Source organism: Triturus cristatus, chromosome 2_1 (assembly GCF_964204655.1).
Source record: "Triturus cristatus chromosome 2_1, aTriCri1.1, whole genome shotgun sequence".
NCBI lineage: Eukaryota > Metazoa > Chordata > Amphibia > Caudata > Salamandridae > Triturus > Triturus cristatus.
In genome coordinates this window covers 940,518,773-940,533,978 of record NC_140581.1, presented here as the reverse complement: position 1 = coordinate 940,533,978, position 15,206 = coordinate 940,518,773, and the positions used below count along the sequence as shown (strand labels likewise).

The window sequence follows — 15,206 nt, the reverse complement described above, 5'->3', positions numbered from 1 at the left end:
TCTAAGATAGGACGCAGGCCCTTGGCCTTCGTCAGCACACGCTTGATGGCCCCGTTGGCCAAGAGGGCCGCAACTTCCTGCTGGACAAGTGCCAAGTGATCCCCCGACATGCGGTGGCACTGAGGTGGCATGGCTGGAGGGGTAGTCTCAAAGGGGAGGGAGCGGCGCCTTCGGACTATCTGGAGAAGCCACCTGTCCGAAGTGATGGTGTGCCAGTGGAGGAGGTGATGGTGAATCCGGTCGCCCACTGGCGTCCGGTGGGACTGAAACACCGGACTAGGAAGGTTTTGAGGCGGTGGTGGCAGGGGCGGTGGTGGATTGACCCGCCCGCTGGCCCCGGGACCGACCACGGCGGGTCCCACGACCGCGGCTGTGCTGAGGCTGCGGTTGCGTTGGCCGGCGGTTCTGAAAGGAATGCGCTTGGACGCCTTGACCCTGACCTCAAAAGGATTAAAAAGTAGACCCCGAGGGAGCGCGCGTGGTGGCGAGACCCAAGGACTGGGCCGTAGCTCAAGAGTCCATAAAGCGTTCCAGGGTGCTATCCGCCTCGATACCAAAAAAGCGTGTGCCATCAAAGGGCATGTCCAACAGAGTGTTCTGGACATCCCCGGAAAAGCCAGTAGTTCGGAGCCAAGCGTAACGGCGGAGAGCCACCGGTGTGAAAAGAGCCCTGCCAAGGCAGTCGGCCGTGTCAAGTCCACAATGGATAGTGAATTTGGCAGCATCTGTCCCCTCGGTAATGGCGTGGGAGAGCACAGCCCGAGCTTTCACAGGGCACTGAGGCAGCACCTGTGCCACGGTGTCCCACACAGAATGTGAGTAGCGGCCCACCAGGCACGCAGTATTCACCGCCCGCAATCCGGAACTGGCAGAAGTGAAAATCTTTTTCCCAAATTGCTCCAGTTTCTTAGATTCCTTGTCCGGAGGAGCAGAAGGGAATGCACTCAGAGGCAGAGGCCTGGACAACCAGACTCTGAGGCGCTGAGTGTTGTGTGAGAAAGCTGGGGTCTCCAGGAGCCGGGCGATGACGGCGGGCTACACCCTTATCCACAGGAACCCCTGTTTTAGGTTTGTTCCATGTGCATACCAGGATGTCAGTAAGGGCGTCGTTGAAGGGCAGCAGCGGCTCCGCGGAGGAGGATGCTGGCTGTAACACTTCAGTCAGGAGATTTGTCCTGATAAGCACAGAAGGGAGCTCGAGGTTAAGAGCCTCAGCCGCCCTACGCAACACCACAGAAAAAGTCCCAACCTCCTCCATAGACAGAGAAGAAGGGGACAGGGTACCAGGGTGTGGAGAGAATTCCAGATCGCCTGGACCTTCCATATCACCCTCCCAGTCCGGTTCATCCTCGCATTGAGCTGCAAGAGGGTCCTCAGACCCCTCCCAGTACTGCCCTTCGTCCGCCAGCTGTAGAAGAGGTCGGTAAGCATGAGGTGCCTGGGGAAATGGGAAAAACTTCCCAATTGGAATTGGGGGGTAGTCGACCAATCCAGGATCGACGCAGTCTGGCGCCGTCGGCGGTGCCGCTGGGGATCGTGCCGGCGTAGCCGGGGCCAAAGGTGGCGGCACGGGGGCAGAATCACCCAACGGGCCCACGGGGCCCGAAGGCGCTCCGGAGGGACCCCGTTGAGGCGAACAAACGGCCCATGGCCGACAAAAAGACCTGTATTTTGTCCGGAGTCACGTGCGAGCCCGGGTAGGGCGGGTAGGCCGCAGGCTCCATCGGAGACGCGGGGGAGCATCCAGCGACCGGTGAGGGGTAGACTAATAGCGACGTCGCATTTTTGACTTCTTATGGTGCCGTGACTTACCTGTCCCCGAATCCGACGAGCGATGGTGTCGGCTTAGCGACCGGTCCCTCGACCTCCCACGGGAGCAGGACCTCGAGCAGTCCGGAACCGATTGTCGGACCTTCAACAACTTTCGGGAACGCTCCCGCAAAGCTTTTCGGCACCATGGCCCGACAATCGGGGCACGCCTCGGGGTCATGGGCGTGCCCCAAGCAGAAGAGAGACACGTTGTGCGGGTCTGCCACTACATGTTCCAACGACAGGCCCTACAGGACTTAAACCCGGGCATCCCTACTGCAACAGGAGTGGAGTACTTGACAAAACAAGAGAAACAAGTTCTCAGAAACCAAGTTCAAATATTAACTAGGGGTACCGCTCTCTCTCAGATCTGCGCTTGCTGGCGCGGAGAAAGAAAGAACTGACGTCAGCGCGCGTGGGAGCGTCTAAGTAGCGCCGATGATGTCATCTTGGCGGCTACGACCAAAGCGACGTACACGGAGCTGCATGACGACGCCTACCGATGCGCAGGGGTACTGCTGATGAAAAACTTTCCGGATACAGTCTGACGCTTGGGGATATTCGAAGGTAAGGAATCTATCACGAACGTGTCTCTTTCAGATTGGTGTTTTCTAGCACCTCTACCTTTTCTCAACTACCAACACTGCATTGGTGGCCCTACTCAGTGTCTGTCTGCTTTGGCTCCTCCCCTTCAGGCAGCTACATCTCTCCCAGAGTGCTTACACCTTTAAGTAGACAACTGTGAAGTTAGTGAACTAACACAATCCTTTTCTGCATATCTTGAAAACATACCTACATCACCATCTGTGTCTTCTCGATCATCTCCAATTTGTTTTGGATAATGCCTAGAGTCGCCATAATTTCCCTTGGCTTCGTTTTTGGGAAATCCGTAAATGCTTGTGGGTCTCTTCTACTGATACCCTTTTTTAATGCATCATCGGATAAAAGAAGCTCTTTTTTGACTGTATTTATTTCATCTGATGAATGTACTCCTCAGGACCAATATATCACTCTACAGTTTGACTTCCGTTCAGCCTGCTATTTCTGATTGCTACTCCAGGGATTACGTCTGTGCACACTCGATCTCCCCACTACAAAGGCTTTCTAGGGTCCCAAATTCCCATTTATGCATCCTGTTTTAGACTCAGGCCACCCGATCTCCAGCTCCACTGCATCCCTTCACAGCCCACTTCTGGTGCAAGCTAGGTAGATGCAGAGGGTGATAACCCTGCAGGCAGGCTCCATCTTGTAAGTTGCCAAAGCGAAAACATACATCCTTGGCTCACCCTTCTCTGTCAAGATAATTGTCTTCAGTGTTCTCATGAATGGTCTCCACTTCCATATATCTTCAGGGTGCCACTGTCATGCTGTATGGTAAAAAGGCCTCACAACAGAAGCATCAAGAGGGAGTGATTCACAGAGCTCCAAGATAACCGGCCTTTACAAACTATGCTTAGCTCCATCTCACTTTTATTTATTTTTTAAGAAAAAGTATGTGAATTCATAGAGAACAAACTTCTAAACATAAAATTACACGAATCCAGCCCTCCTGAACGAGAGATCTGTACAAGAAGGTCTTTCAGAGTTACACTATAAGGCTTATTCCTGTGAAGGTTATCAGGGAGTTCATAATGTAAAGGGGTTTCCTACTAAAATGATCAGAGATTTCACAATAAAAATCCTTCCTACAATATTTAACACAAGGGTACACCAAGCATAGAGCCTTCTCACTGTATTAGATGCACGCCCAGTGGGTAAATGAAAGCCTGAATAGAAAATCAACACAGGGAACAGCCGAAGGCCCTCTGTCTATAATGCTATTTAATTCTCTTTTGTGATTACATGACTTCTGGTAACAGCTAATGTTATCTCTAACTAGACCTAAACATGGGAATGTCCTGCCCTCTCTAGCAACATCCAGACCCTCCTCCCTTTAACCCTCCCGTCCCATAATTGCTTAAAACCGGCCAATCATGCTATTGCCCCTTTTAGTCCCTTCTTTGTCTACGAGCGAGGGGTTCATTTTATGTTGCACTAACATTTCCTTAAAATCCGTTAAAAGTCTATAAGCTCTTTGCCATCGAGCGGGGGGGGGTTATTTTATGTTGCACACGTATTTCCTTGAAACCCATAAAAAATTCTGTGAGTTCTAAGTGCCTCTAGTTGAGTGCTGGAGACCTGGGCGGAAATTGCCAGGTCCCTTACTAGTGTGTGGTTGCTCAGCAGTGGTTCGTAGTCTTCGGCTGGGGTGTGAGATGTTCAAATACATAGGTAGGAGATTAGGTGCTACTTACTCTTGCCATGTTGCTGATAAGGTTGCACTGCTGCCACTTGTGGTGGCCGATGTGGTGGCCCATAGGCGCAGCTTTAAATTTGTGAGCTTTCCCACTGCTGAGGCCAGCTACAGCCCTAGTTGAAAGCTCCTTATTGTTGGAATCCGTCTGTTTGGTTTCATGCCCGGGCTGCAGCGGGCCCTGGCAAATTATTTGTTCGAGATTATTGCCTGCCCTAGGTTCTGACAGCTGCGGCAGGGCATCCAGTACACAGCTGATCAAGTGTGTGAATCTCACCACTGCGAGAAAGCAGGTTTTTGTTTCAGAGAAACACCAGTCCGAGGCCTCCTTGCAGGACCTTTTGCCCTTGGCCCTAAAAATGGGGCGAAGGAGCCGATGAATTTTTGCTGGCCAGTTTGGAGCAACAGTATAGTAGATGAAGCCAAGATTCCTTATGGTAGTTGCATAACCGGCAAGAGATTGCTCCATCCTTTTGAGACCATGTTAAGTTAAAATCTGAGATCTTGAGGGTGATAAGCCGCATGAACAGGATTTTCCTGCGCCCTTGGTCTGAAAGTGCTTCTCGTAGGTATTGTTGGGGTTTCCCCGGGATGTAAGACATGTCCAGTGCCATCGTATTGGTGTTGTAGCGGAGTAAGACCCAATCCTTTTTGTATGAGAAGGTTCGGTTCTGCCGCTTTACAGCGTTTGACCAGGCGGTGTGAAGGATCTCTGGTAGGGGCAGACTCTCTGCTTTGAATTTCATGGTCCCCATTGCTTGGCCCAGCTTAGTGTTCCAAGGGCAGTCCCCTTCCCTGAAGATCGTTTTCTAATGATGTTTAATGGTGTTATCAGAGGCCTTAAGGATCCTGATTTAGTACTAGATTCAGTCCCCCAGTATCGCCAATTCTGGTCTGCACAGCCGTAGTTCCAGCCGAAGCCTGGTGTTCCTTGTTTGTCCGGGCGCCTGCAGCACTGTCTTATATGCTTTTATCTGGGCTGCCGCTATGAGTTTGTCAAGTGCACCTGGAAAGGGAATTGACGGCCGGAATTAGTTTTGCTTTGAGGATAGTCAGCATTGTCTCTGCTGTTGGGCTCGACAGGTGTTGGCTTAGGTGCTTCAGTGAGAGAATTACGCAGTTGGTTTTAGTGTTTAGGTGTTTTGTGTGGGTCTCCACAGTGGCCCTCTCAGTTAGCCAAACCCCAAGGTAATTACGGGCTGTCGTTATTCCCTATTTGATGGCCGCCGAGTTGCCACGAAGCTTTCTTTTTGTGAGGGTATTTACCAAATACAATTATCTTTGTCTTGCTGCCATTGACTAACAAGCTGTTTTCCTTGTTGAACTTTTCGAGTTTCTTTAAGGCTCTCTGAAGACCCACTATGGTGTGTGATCCATTACCACCGTATCATCAGCGTACTGGAGGATTGCGTCATCCAGACCATATCTGTTAATCAAGTGACTAGTAATGCTTTGGTAGCACGTCACTGAGAATGGGGTATCTTGCTGTTGATCTACGTGAGCAAGCCTACAACAAAAGTACTTTTAACTGTTGTTAGAACTGGGGGTCTTTAGTTGGCAGAGGTAGGTACCTTTGACCAAATAGGGACCCTTGGTTCTAGTCAGGATCAGGGAGACTCACACTTAAGAAAACCCCTGCTCACCCCCTTGGTAGCTTGATACGAGCAGACAGACTTATCTTTATCCCAAAGGCAACACTCACAGTAACAGTGAAAACACCACAAATTGACACCACACCAGTTTAGAAAAATAAAATATCTTTAACTAAACTACACAAGACCAAACCGACAAAAATCCAACATACAGATACTCAGTAGAATGCCTTTAAAAAGGTTGTTGCAAAAATAAGCTTGTAGATGATAAATGCGACACTTTACTCTCAAAGTACCTTGGATGCGTAACGCAGAACAAACAAAAGGGTGGCAGAGAAGGCAATGCGTCGATTCTTCCTGCGCTCCGGTTACGATGCGACAAGATGGCGCCTCCATGCAGTGCGACGATCAGGTGCGATGTGACAAAATGGCATCTTTGATGCGATATGACAAAGTGGGCGCAACGCGTGCTCGCCTGATGGCGAAATCGGTGGTTTCCGGAGCCTCGTCAGGCCCTGCGATACACTTCTCTGGTGATGCGACGGCAACCTCGTTGGCAGGGCACACTTCTCCGGTGATGCAATGGCGATCAGCGGCGGCACGCTTCCTCAGCGATGCGACGGGGTCCAGCGGCGGCGACACGCTTCTCGCTTGTTGCGTTGTGCTTCCAGCTCCAAACACCAAGGACCTCACACACAGTTACAGGCCCCTCCTGGCAGGTCAGAACTCCCAGCAAGGAATTTCAGGGAAGCTGGGGGTGAAGTCCTTTTGTGCCTGGGACTTTAAAAACAGGAGGCCAGCTCTTCTCAGGCCCTTGGAGACTTTTTCTTCAGATGGACACAGCGCACAGCAAAGTCCTTCTTCAAGCAGGGGAATCAGCACACAGCAAAGTCCCTTGGTCCTATCCTCAGTAGAAAACAGCAAACTGCAGGCCAAATCCAGACACGCAGCAAGGGCAGTAACTTTTCCTCAGTCTCTTCAGCTGTCCTCTTTGGCAACAGGTTCCTCTTGTTCACAAAGTAGTCTAAAGTTCAGGGGTTTCAGCTCTCATATTTATACCCCAAAAATCTTTGTTCTCTATGTGTGAGGGGTCCTGGACCCAGTCCAAACCAGTTCTGGGTGCTCTCTGCCAGTGCACATCTTCTTCCTTTGTTAGTGTTGGCCAGGGTCATCAGACACACTGCAGGAGGTGGAGCCAGCATTGTGGAAGGCAGGCCCAGCCCTATTCAGGCCCAGGTGCTACTCCTCCCACCACTCCAAATGCAGATCGACCTATTGAACATAGTGCTGACTCACCCAGACTCCTAAAGCCATCCCAGTCCCTGTCACTCTCAAACCAGACAGTCAATCCACAAACAGGCAGAGGCACACAGAAAGGTTGAACAAGAAAATAGACATTTTCTATTTTCAAACACAGAATTTAAAAACCATCCATCCTAAAAGATGTGTTATTAAATTCTGAGTTCAGGGATACGAGACTCCAAGTTTCCTTCTCACTCCTATGGGAAGATATGCAGGTAAACATGTTACACAGCATTACCCATTCTGTCCTATGGGCAAGATAGCCTTTCATTAGTGAAAAACGAAATTGGTAGTATTTCACTATCAGGACATGTTACACACACTAGTACGTGTCCTACCTTTTACATACACTGCACCCTGCCCAGGGGGGTACCTTGGGCCTACCATAGGGGTGTCCTAAGTGTAAGGGAAGGGTGAGGCCTGGCAAGTGGGCACACTGGCCAGCGAGACATGGCAGTTAACAAACCGCTCACAGGCACTGCAGTGGCAGGCCTGAGACCTCTTTTCTGGGCTACTTATGTGGGTGGCACAATCAGTGCTGCGAGCCCACTAGTAGCATTTGAATTACTAGCCCTGGCACACTTAGTGCACTTTACTAGGGACCTACTGGTAAAACAAAGATGCCAATCATGGATAATCAATCACAAAAACAATTGAGACAGGGGGCACTTGCACTTTAGCACTGATCAGCAGTGGTAAAATGCCCAGAGTTCTAAAGCCAACAACCACAGGTCAGGAAAAACGAAGGCAGAAGAAGCAAAAAGTTTAGGGATAACCCTGCAAAAAGGGCCACTTCCAAAAACTGTATTCAAATATTGTGATACAAGTGAATGTATAAGGTTCAAAGAGTATGCTCACGGAACATATGACATCCATGCCACTGTTATAGTGGACTGCACATGCCATTTTCTTACTTATATCAGATTTACTTTATGTTACTGAATTCATTTTCCCTGAGCATGTGTTGCAGCAACTTTGCCCTACATCTGAATTCTCCCGACACTAGTGAGCATGCCACTACATTAAGGTAGCTTTAGCAATAGGAATCGGTTACAAAGACATACTGATTGTGACAGCGCTCATAACAGCACAGAAATACTCACAGAAATGTGCCTTCACTAAGGCTGCCTTCAGTGAGGTTCTGTAGCTTTGTTTAAATAAATCCTAGCAAATTACATTTACGTTTTCAAACTTGATTTAGCAGTAAAATACTGAACAATTTTCACCAAATATCCTTTTATTTAAAATGTAAATTTACATTTTCAAGAAGGTAAACTCCCGTCATGACTGCTCAGAGGAACTTCACCATATTGAGTGGAGCTGATTTTGAGTTTGCTTAACTATTCCAATGGTAAAATATTTAAGTACCTCTTCCAGCAAGGGAGCAAACCTTTGGTGTTAGGGTTCAGGTAATTAAATTAAAGCAATTTAACTAAGGAACTAAGGTTCAGAGTTAGCATTAGGTCCAGGTTTGGTTTGTTACTTACTTTAACCTAATTTATTGTCATGGTTAGCATTAGGGTTATATAAAGGTTTCTCATTTTGTTTTAATCCAGCTATATAGGATCTAGGGTTAGCGTTATGGTTCGGTTGGGTTTGCAAAAGTATTACATTAATTTTACTCATTTAATTTACTTTACTCCCTTTTGTTTAAATTGAACAAATTTGTATTTAGAGGTAGGGCTAGCATATGGGTTAGGTTACAGTTGCTTATTTCACATAGTAACATTAAAATTATTTTTTAAGTTTATATTAATTTCATTTACGGTTAGATGTAGTTTTGGGGTCAGGTCAAGGTTATTTGTTTAATTTAAATAAATGTGATTAAATCTAGTACAAACAGCAGCTGACCTGATTTAGAGTTTGGCAGAAAGAGTACTCCATTGTGAACACAATGGAGTACCCTACTCACCAAACACTTAGTCCACATGCCTCATTTACAGATTGGCAGACCTTAAGTGTGCAATGTCTTATTTTCCTGTCTTTCACAGCCAGGAAAAACCTAGCAGTGAGAAACAGAAAAGAAAATATGAAAATGGGCCACATCCTGGGAGAAAACTTGTAGGGAGTGCAGATAATTAATATTTTGTCTTTTCAGAAACAAACTCTCACGGGTTTTTTCTGAATTAAAAAAAAAGAAAGACTTTGTGGTCAGCCATCAAAATCCACAGCGGCTGTCCACCAAAGTTTTAGTACACTGAATAGAATCACAGAGATTGTGGTTCCTATCAATGTACAGACATGACTGATGAGTTGGCTGCCATCTCTGAATTTAGCTGATGAAGTACAGTCGGAATGGTGGAGGTAATGTCCTCTACCATTCCAAAAGATACTACTCTATCCATAATACCCTAAATCAGGCTATTGGTGCTGGAGAGAGGATGTGGCGTAACAGCCACCGCTGCCAATGGCTGTGTTTGCTCAACATCCTGTGATTCTGGGCAAATCACTTTATATTGCCGTGCCTACAAAAAATAAATGTCTCCTTGTGTATTGTAACTGTTGCTCATGTAACGTGCTCCAATACCTGTGTTTCAAGTTCTCGCTATATAAACATGCAAAAAAAATAAAAATGTAGATACAGGTCGATGTAGTGTTTATAATTTAGTGGTAGGTAGAATGGACGAACCTTAGGCTACTAAGATAAGTTTGTGCACGATTTACGATTTTTCCAGCCCAAGTGGGCTATTTGTCAAAACTTATTATAAGCATCTGCAATCACAACTAAATTGAACCTACCAGATCTAGCTCAACAATGCATAAAATGGGATGTTTTTATGTTTTGAGTATCTGGCCAGAAGCATCTCTAAGATAGGGCTCTGACCTGCCTTCTAGCTCAATATGTACACTCTTGGGCATCCCCATGTAATCATAGGAGGGTTAGCAACAAATGCCAGGGTTTTCATGATACTATTATAAGACGAATCAGACTCTGTGATGTGCTGTCTGATGGAAAACAACTTGCACCTCCGGTGTTTAAACAAGCAACCAAATAAGCTGTGCAAGAGTCACATACAAAGACATCTGGAACAAGTTATCACACTGTAGTTGTTTTATCATTAAGAAATTGTGTCCTCAACCGGTGGACCAAGTGAATGCAGTTCTATGTAGAACTACTGCATCTGGAAATGGTGTCTTAATTTGAAACCAATTTTTCAAGTTACATCAAAACAGTTTTACATGTAGAATCGTTGCATGCCTACAGAAATTTAAAAGGTAGGCAGTATTACTTTGCCAGAATCTCATCTCAAATGCCACCTGCTGCAGAAGCAGTCGGGTAGGCTCTTAACTGCTAGACCAGTACTTCCAAGCTTGTCAGAAGGGTAGTGATTCCATCCTGTACTTTACATGCAATATCTACTGTTGTGTGTCAGGTATGGAATTAAAATAAGGACAGATTGTGAAACGAGTGATCGTATGTTTGCAAATCCCAGGTTCAGGGCAAGAAACACCATAATTCTGTCTAACATGTTATGTGCTATTTAAGACGTAAATGCATGGGTGAAAGGTTGCTTACACCAGGCTAGGTCCAGAGTATTCGCCAAGTACCCATGAGCAATTGTGATATTTTGAAAACGTACACAAAATGAGTCAAAAATAGTAGCAACCAGAGAGAATCCTTACCACATATTGATTGTTTTTATGTCTGAAACATGTCAAGTATACCACTGGAGGTTTCTCACTATATTTTATGAACATTCCAGCAGCATGGGCACAGGTAACATGAAAGGAAGTTGTACAGAGCCCATAGGAACACTGGACACATGGCTTGCAGAAGGTCGCCATCCGTTGTTTGCAAAATACACACTTCTGCGGAGAGAAAAAACAGTGTTCTATCAAACCACTTGCAATATGGACTCACTCTTTTCATATAAACATTGTGGCCAATTGTACAACATCGCTTTAGAGTAAACACTACCCTCAAATGCCATGATCAAACGCCATTCCCAGTGGGCGCTCCTCCGCTAAGGCGGAACAGCGTCGCCCCACTGACTTCAATAGGAAAAAGAAAATGATAATAACATCGTTATCATTTTCTTTTTCCCATTGAAGTCAGCAGCTCTCGGGCGGGGCTGGCCAGAGCAGGGAGAGGAGTGGTTTGCACTCCTTAAGTGCGCAAGACTGCTTGGCTGGCACACTCTTGCCAGCCAAACAGTCCAGCGCACTTTGCATCTTCCCCACCACGCTGCATTACACAGCCTGATAAGGAACATGCAAACCCTCCCACTCCCAGTCTGAGCGCTGTGGTTCGGCGCTAAAACCAATCACAACACTGCATTGTAGCATTGTGACTGGCTATGGGGAGCCTGGATGCTTCCTGCAGCCAGTGGAGACAGGAAGAAGAGGACAGAAAAGAGGAGGTGGCCGACTGGCCCAGGTAAGTGGTTTTTTTTCTGCTCCGTCCCGCACCCCACTACCCACCACCACCACTCCCGAACTGTAGCAGCCGCTACTGGCCATCCCTTTTCTAACCAATTCAGTTGACATTAGATACAGACACTCCTCAAAGTCATTAGCTACCATTCATTTTAAACATATTATCCTTATGTCGGAAATTCTATCTGTGGAATAAAGCCAACTTAGTCTATTATATGCATATGTCCTCCTCTTCCAATATTTGAAAGCAAATCTCAGCTCAAACTCAGAGTGGTCTACACCCACTCACTTATTTATGTTCAATTTATGTTCATCATAGAATAAGAAAAACTGTTTAGAACCCCTAGACCTTGGAGAAACAACAAGGGAACGAAAGTCAGCATCAGGCGGTCTACCAGAACTTTATAGTTCCCAGATATCACTATGGAAGCCCCAGTATAGAGGGCTAAGGGAGGTCAACGGAGTGCTCTCCATGAGATAAAAATTGAGGTATGCTTACTGGGACTTTTCCCATTGACCAAGAAGGCAAAATTGTTACGTCGCTTTGCGGGCCTGACTTGGATGCTCGCCAAACGGTTAATAACAACGATGGAAGGCTCAGATGTCACCAAGGGAGGGCAAGTGGAGGGATGAGGTTATTCGATGGACAGTAGCAAATTGGGAAGCGCTTCGACGTGGAGAATACGGGGGTCTGCGGAAAAGGCCGATCTCCCTTGAATGGGATCAATTAATAGAGCAGTTTAAAGCACTAACAGTCGATGATGCAGTGGAACCCCTTACACCATAGCTGGAGAAGCTTAACTAAGTCTGGCACCTGGATAGGTGCTGATGCAGGCATGGGGTGGCTCTCCCTCTCCCCCATTTTCAGTTCCCTCCCTTCCACCCTCCTCCCACCCCTATTTTTCCCCCCTCTTCTTCCCTCTCCCCCCCTCCTGAGATAGTTCGTGACTCTGACTTTGTCCTCTCCATCCCCCCTCACTGAACATTCCCCCCCCTTTTTTTCCTTCCTCGTTCCCCCGGAGAATTTGTTGCACCATCATTAAGTTTGATTCACCAGGGTTTGTGCCCTGGCAGTACGGAATGTTCATAGGCGGCTATGTTCAGAGTTTGTTATTTGGGAGGGTATAGCTGTGGGTGGGGTATCCAGGGTGGGAATTTGGGGAGATAAAGTGACAATGGACCGATTTCTTGAGAATATTTTTTCAACACTGAGGTTCTGATTATACATATCTTTCATCGACGCGAATTGAGATATCCTAATGAGACACATGCTAAAGTTTTAAATTGTAAGTATTAAATATATGTGTAGCACGTATCATAAGCTGTAACACCGAATGATTAATGATGTAAGATGTTTCAACTATTTCTAAAAGTATGTGTTAAAAAAAAGCAGACTTAGGGAGGTCCAAGGGAAGTTGCTCTTGAGGCAATGAACTCGGCTGCGGGTAGTGTCAATACAGGGAGGCCGGTAGGCCAAACTCCATTTGTAAAGATTTGTATGGTTTCAATACTCCGTCTGTCAGTAATTATTCAAGTGTGCAAATCTTTGTTTTTATCCAAAGTTTCCAGTTTTTGGAGGGTTCTTCTATACAGATAGGTTTGTTATGCCAGATGGCAGCATTTTGATGGCTCTTAACCTCTATCCCTAGTGGTTTATGAACTGTTAATCACAATCTAACCAAAGACTAGACTATTGGGTTATTAGTCAACAGAGGGGAGGTGTGGTTTTGGCAAAGAAGAAAGAAAGCTTAGGCATAACTCCATATCAGATTGCGTTAAAGTGTCACCCAGAAAGGTATGTTTTAAGTTCAAGGAACATGTACGACAACTATGACAGATGTAATACTTCACAATAGTATGCTATGCGCGCAGGCCCAGTCCATCAGACTACCAGCATTCAACCAGCAGTCAACCTGGAGCGGTTCACTCTCCGTTTCAAACTGCCCCATACAAAAGATTAAATTTTATTGCCTACGGTGCGGATGTTAAGTAATGAGATAGTCATTGGTAGCATCCCCAGCACGTAGTTAAAATGCGGGGTCACACTATCTTAACTGCTTGAACCCTGCCGCCAGTGATAGGTGAAGTTGAGACCAATGCACATAATCATCAGAAGTTTTGGTAATATGTAGGGTTACATTAATTTCCGCCATATGTTTGAGGCCTCCTCTAACAAAGACTTCAAGTATTTAAGCCAGCTCTGTAACAACTGGAAGCTGTATTCCTCAATGGATGTCTATTTAGTGATTCTGGACGTAGGCAGTGCCTCATTCTTGCCCCAGTTCATTTTCTAACATGAGATACAGGATAAGCTGTTTATCACCATCAAAAGGGCATGCAGCGAGGAGTTGATAGCAGAAAGGAAGCGTAGTATATCATCAGCATAAAGTAACAATTTTGAGACTCCTGCTGGATTACGGATCATGACTCACTCTGCTGTATTGTTGCTGCTAAAGGCTCCAAGGTCAATAAAGTCTGGGGTAGAGAAAACAATTGGGTATGCCTTGTCCCTCATAGCATATAGAAGTCAGACAAAAGAAACACCACAGTTCACTTGCGCGGGGGGGGGCTCAACGAGTCATATAGCCACCATATTTTGCATTATGTATATGTAAAATTAGGAAAATGTGGGGAAAGGCTAATTTTAGTGAAAGTCTTAGGTGTACAGTTATCTCAATTGTTCCCATAAATACAATTCTCACAAAAGAACTCTTGGTCGCAGAGTGGCAAGGTAGGTGAGGATGTGTAAAATACCATGGCCCCAGTGTTTGAATTCCATGAATGAGACGGCTAGGTGCTGAAGCACCAGGAACAACCGTCCTATAACCCTTCTAAGCTGCAGTAACAGCATTAACATTATTTAATTAAAAAGACATGTTGACACTTTGAAGAGCCTGCCAACAGGAGTACACATTACTTTTAAAATAAGTAGGGAGCTTCCAGCACACCAGCCTGTACAATTTCCATCTTTTCACCTTGGAGGTAGAGGATCATGCTCCACATTGATAACCCTCTATGCCGCACTGCAGGCAACAACTGGTCCTCTCATTGTACAGCACCCGGAGTATTTAGCCACAAGACAGGAGGGGTTTGTTCATTCATTCTAATCCACCACAACAAAGTGCTTTCCCACAATGTATTGAAAGCAACTCACACGCCCATGAGCGTCCATCCTTCGACAAACTGATTAAAGATGTGGACATGCAAGACCCTTCTACAGCTTAGTTGGTAACAACCCTACCTCCGACACCATCGCATTAAAGTCGAGGATAAGACCATTTGACACAAGCTTCTTTAATGGCCTTGTAGATTAAATCGCTCAGATCAACAATCTGCCTCTGCTAGCAGCTACCAAGTGCAGTCTTAAGAGTGCACAGTACATTCCTATCTAAAGGACTTTCCTCTTCTTTATCCTACACTAAACCTCAAGTGTTTCGTTCCATCCTTCCTAATCCATAACACCACTGCATTTTAAACGGCTGGATCTGCTCAACTCAATCTCCCATAGTGGCAGTTTGATGTAGTGCCCAATTCTAGCATGTTGATCGCTGTTACAGGCTTACAAGGGTGATAACCAATGGCATGGTTTGGCAAACAGGCCAGCCTTTGAGCATTTTCGTCCTTCATTTAACTTTTTCTTCCTTCAATGAAGGGCAGGTAATAAATAGGCACTGGGAGGCGCCAGGTCTAGATAGGGGAAGAGCTATGCATGTATGCCCCCATTTCTAATCCAATACATACACGGTGAAGAAGAGTTGGAGAACCAGGAGCTGGTGACAGGGCCATTCAGCCTGGGCAACAATTGGTGGATAAGGATAAAGCAGGGGAGGGAG

The 15,206-nt window shown here is 46.3% G+C and overlaps 1 protein-coding gene across 1 annotated transcript in view; it reads right to left on the bottom strand.

The window, feature by feature from the left end:
* Window positions 1-15,206, bottom strand: part of KDM4C (lysine demethylase 4C) — a 1,697,337-nt gene that overhangs the window by 288,167 nt on the left and 1,393,964 nt on the right. The window contains exon 18 of the mRNA XM_085633463.1: window positions 10,621-10,806. Coding sequence (XP_085489589.1) covers window positions 10,621-10,806 — 186 coding nt within the window. The remainder of the gene's footprint in view (window positions 1-10,620; window positions 10,807-15,206) is intronic.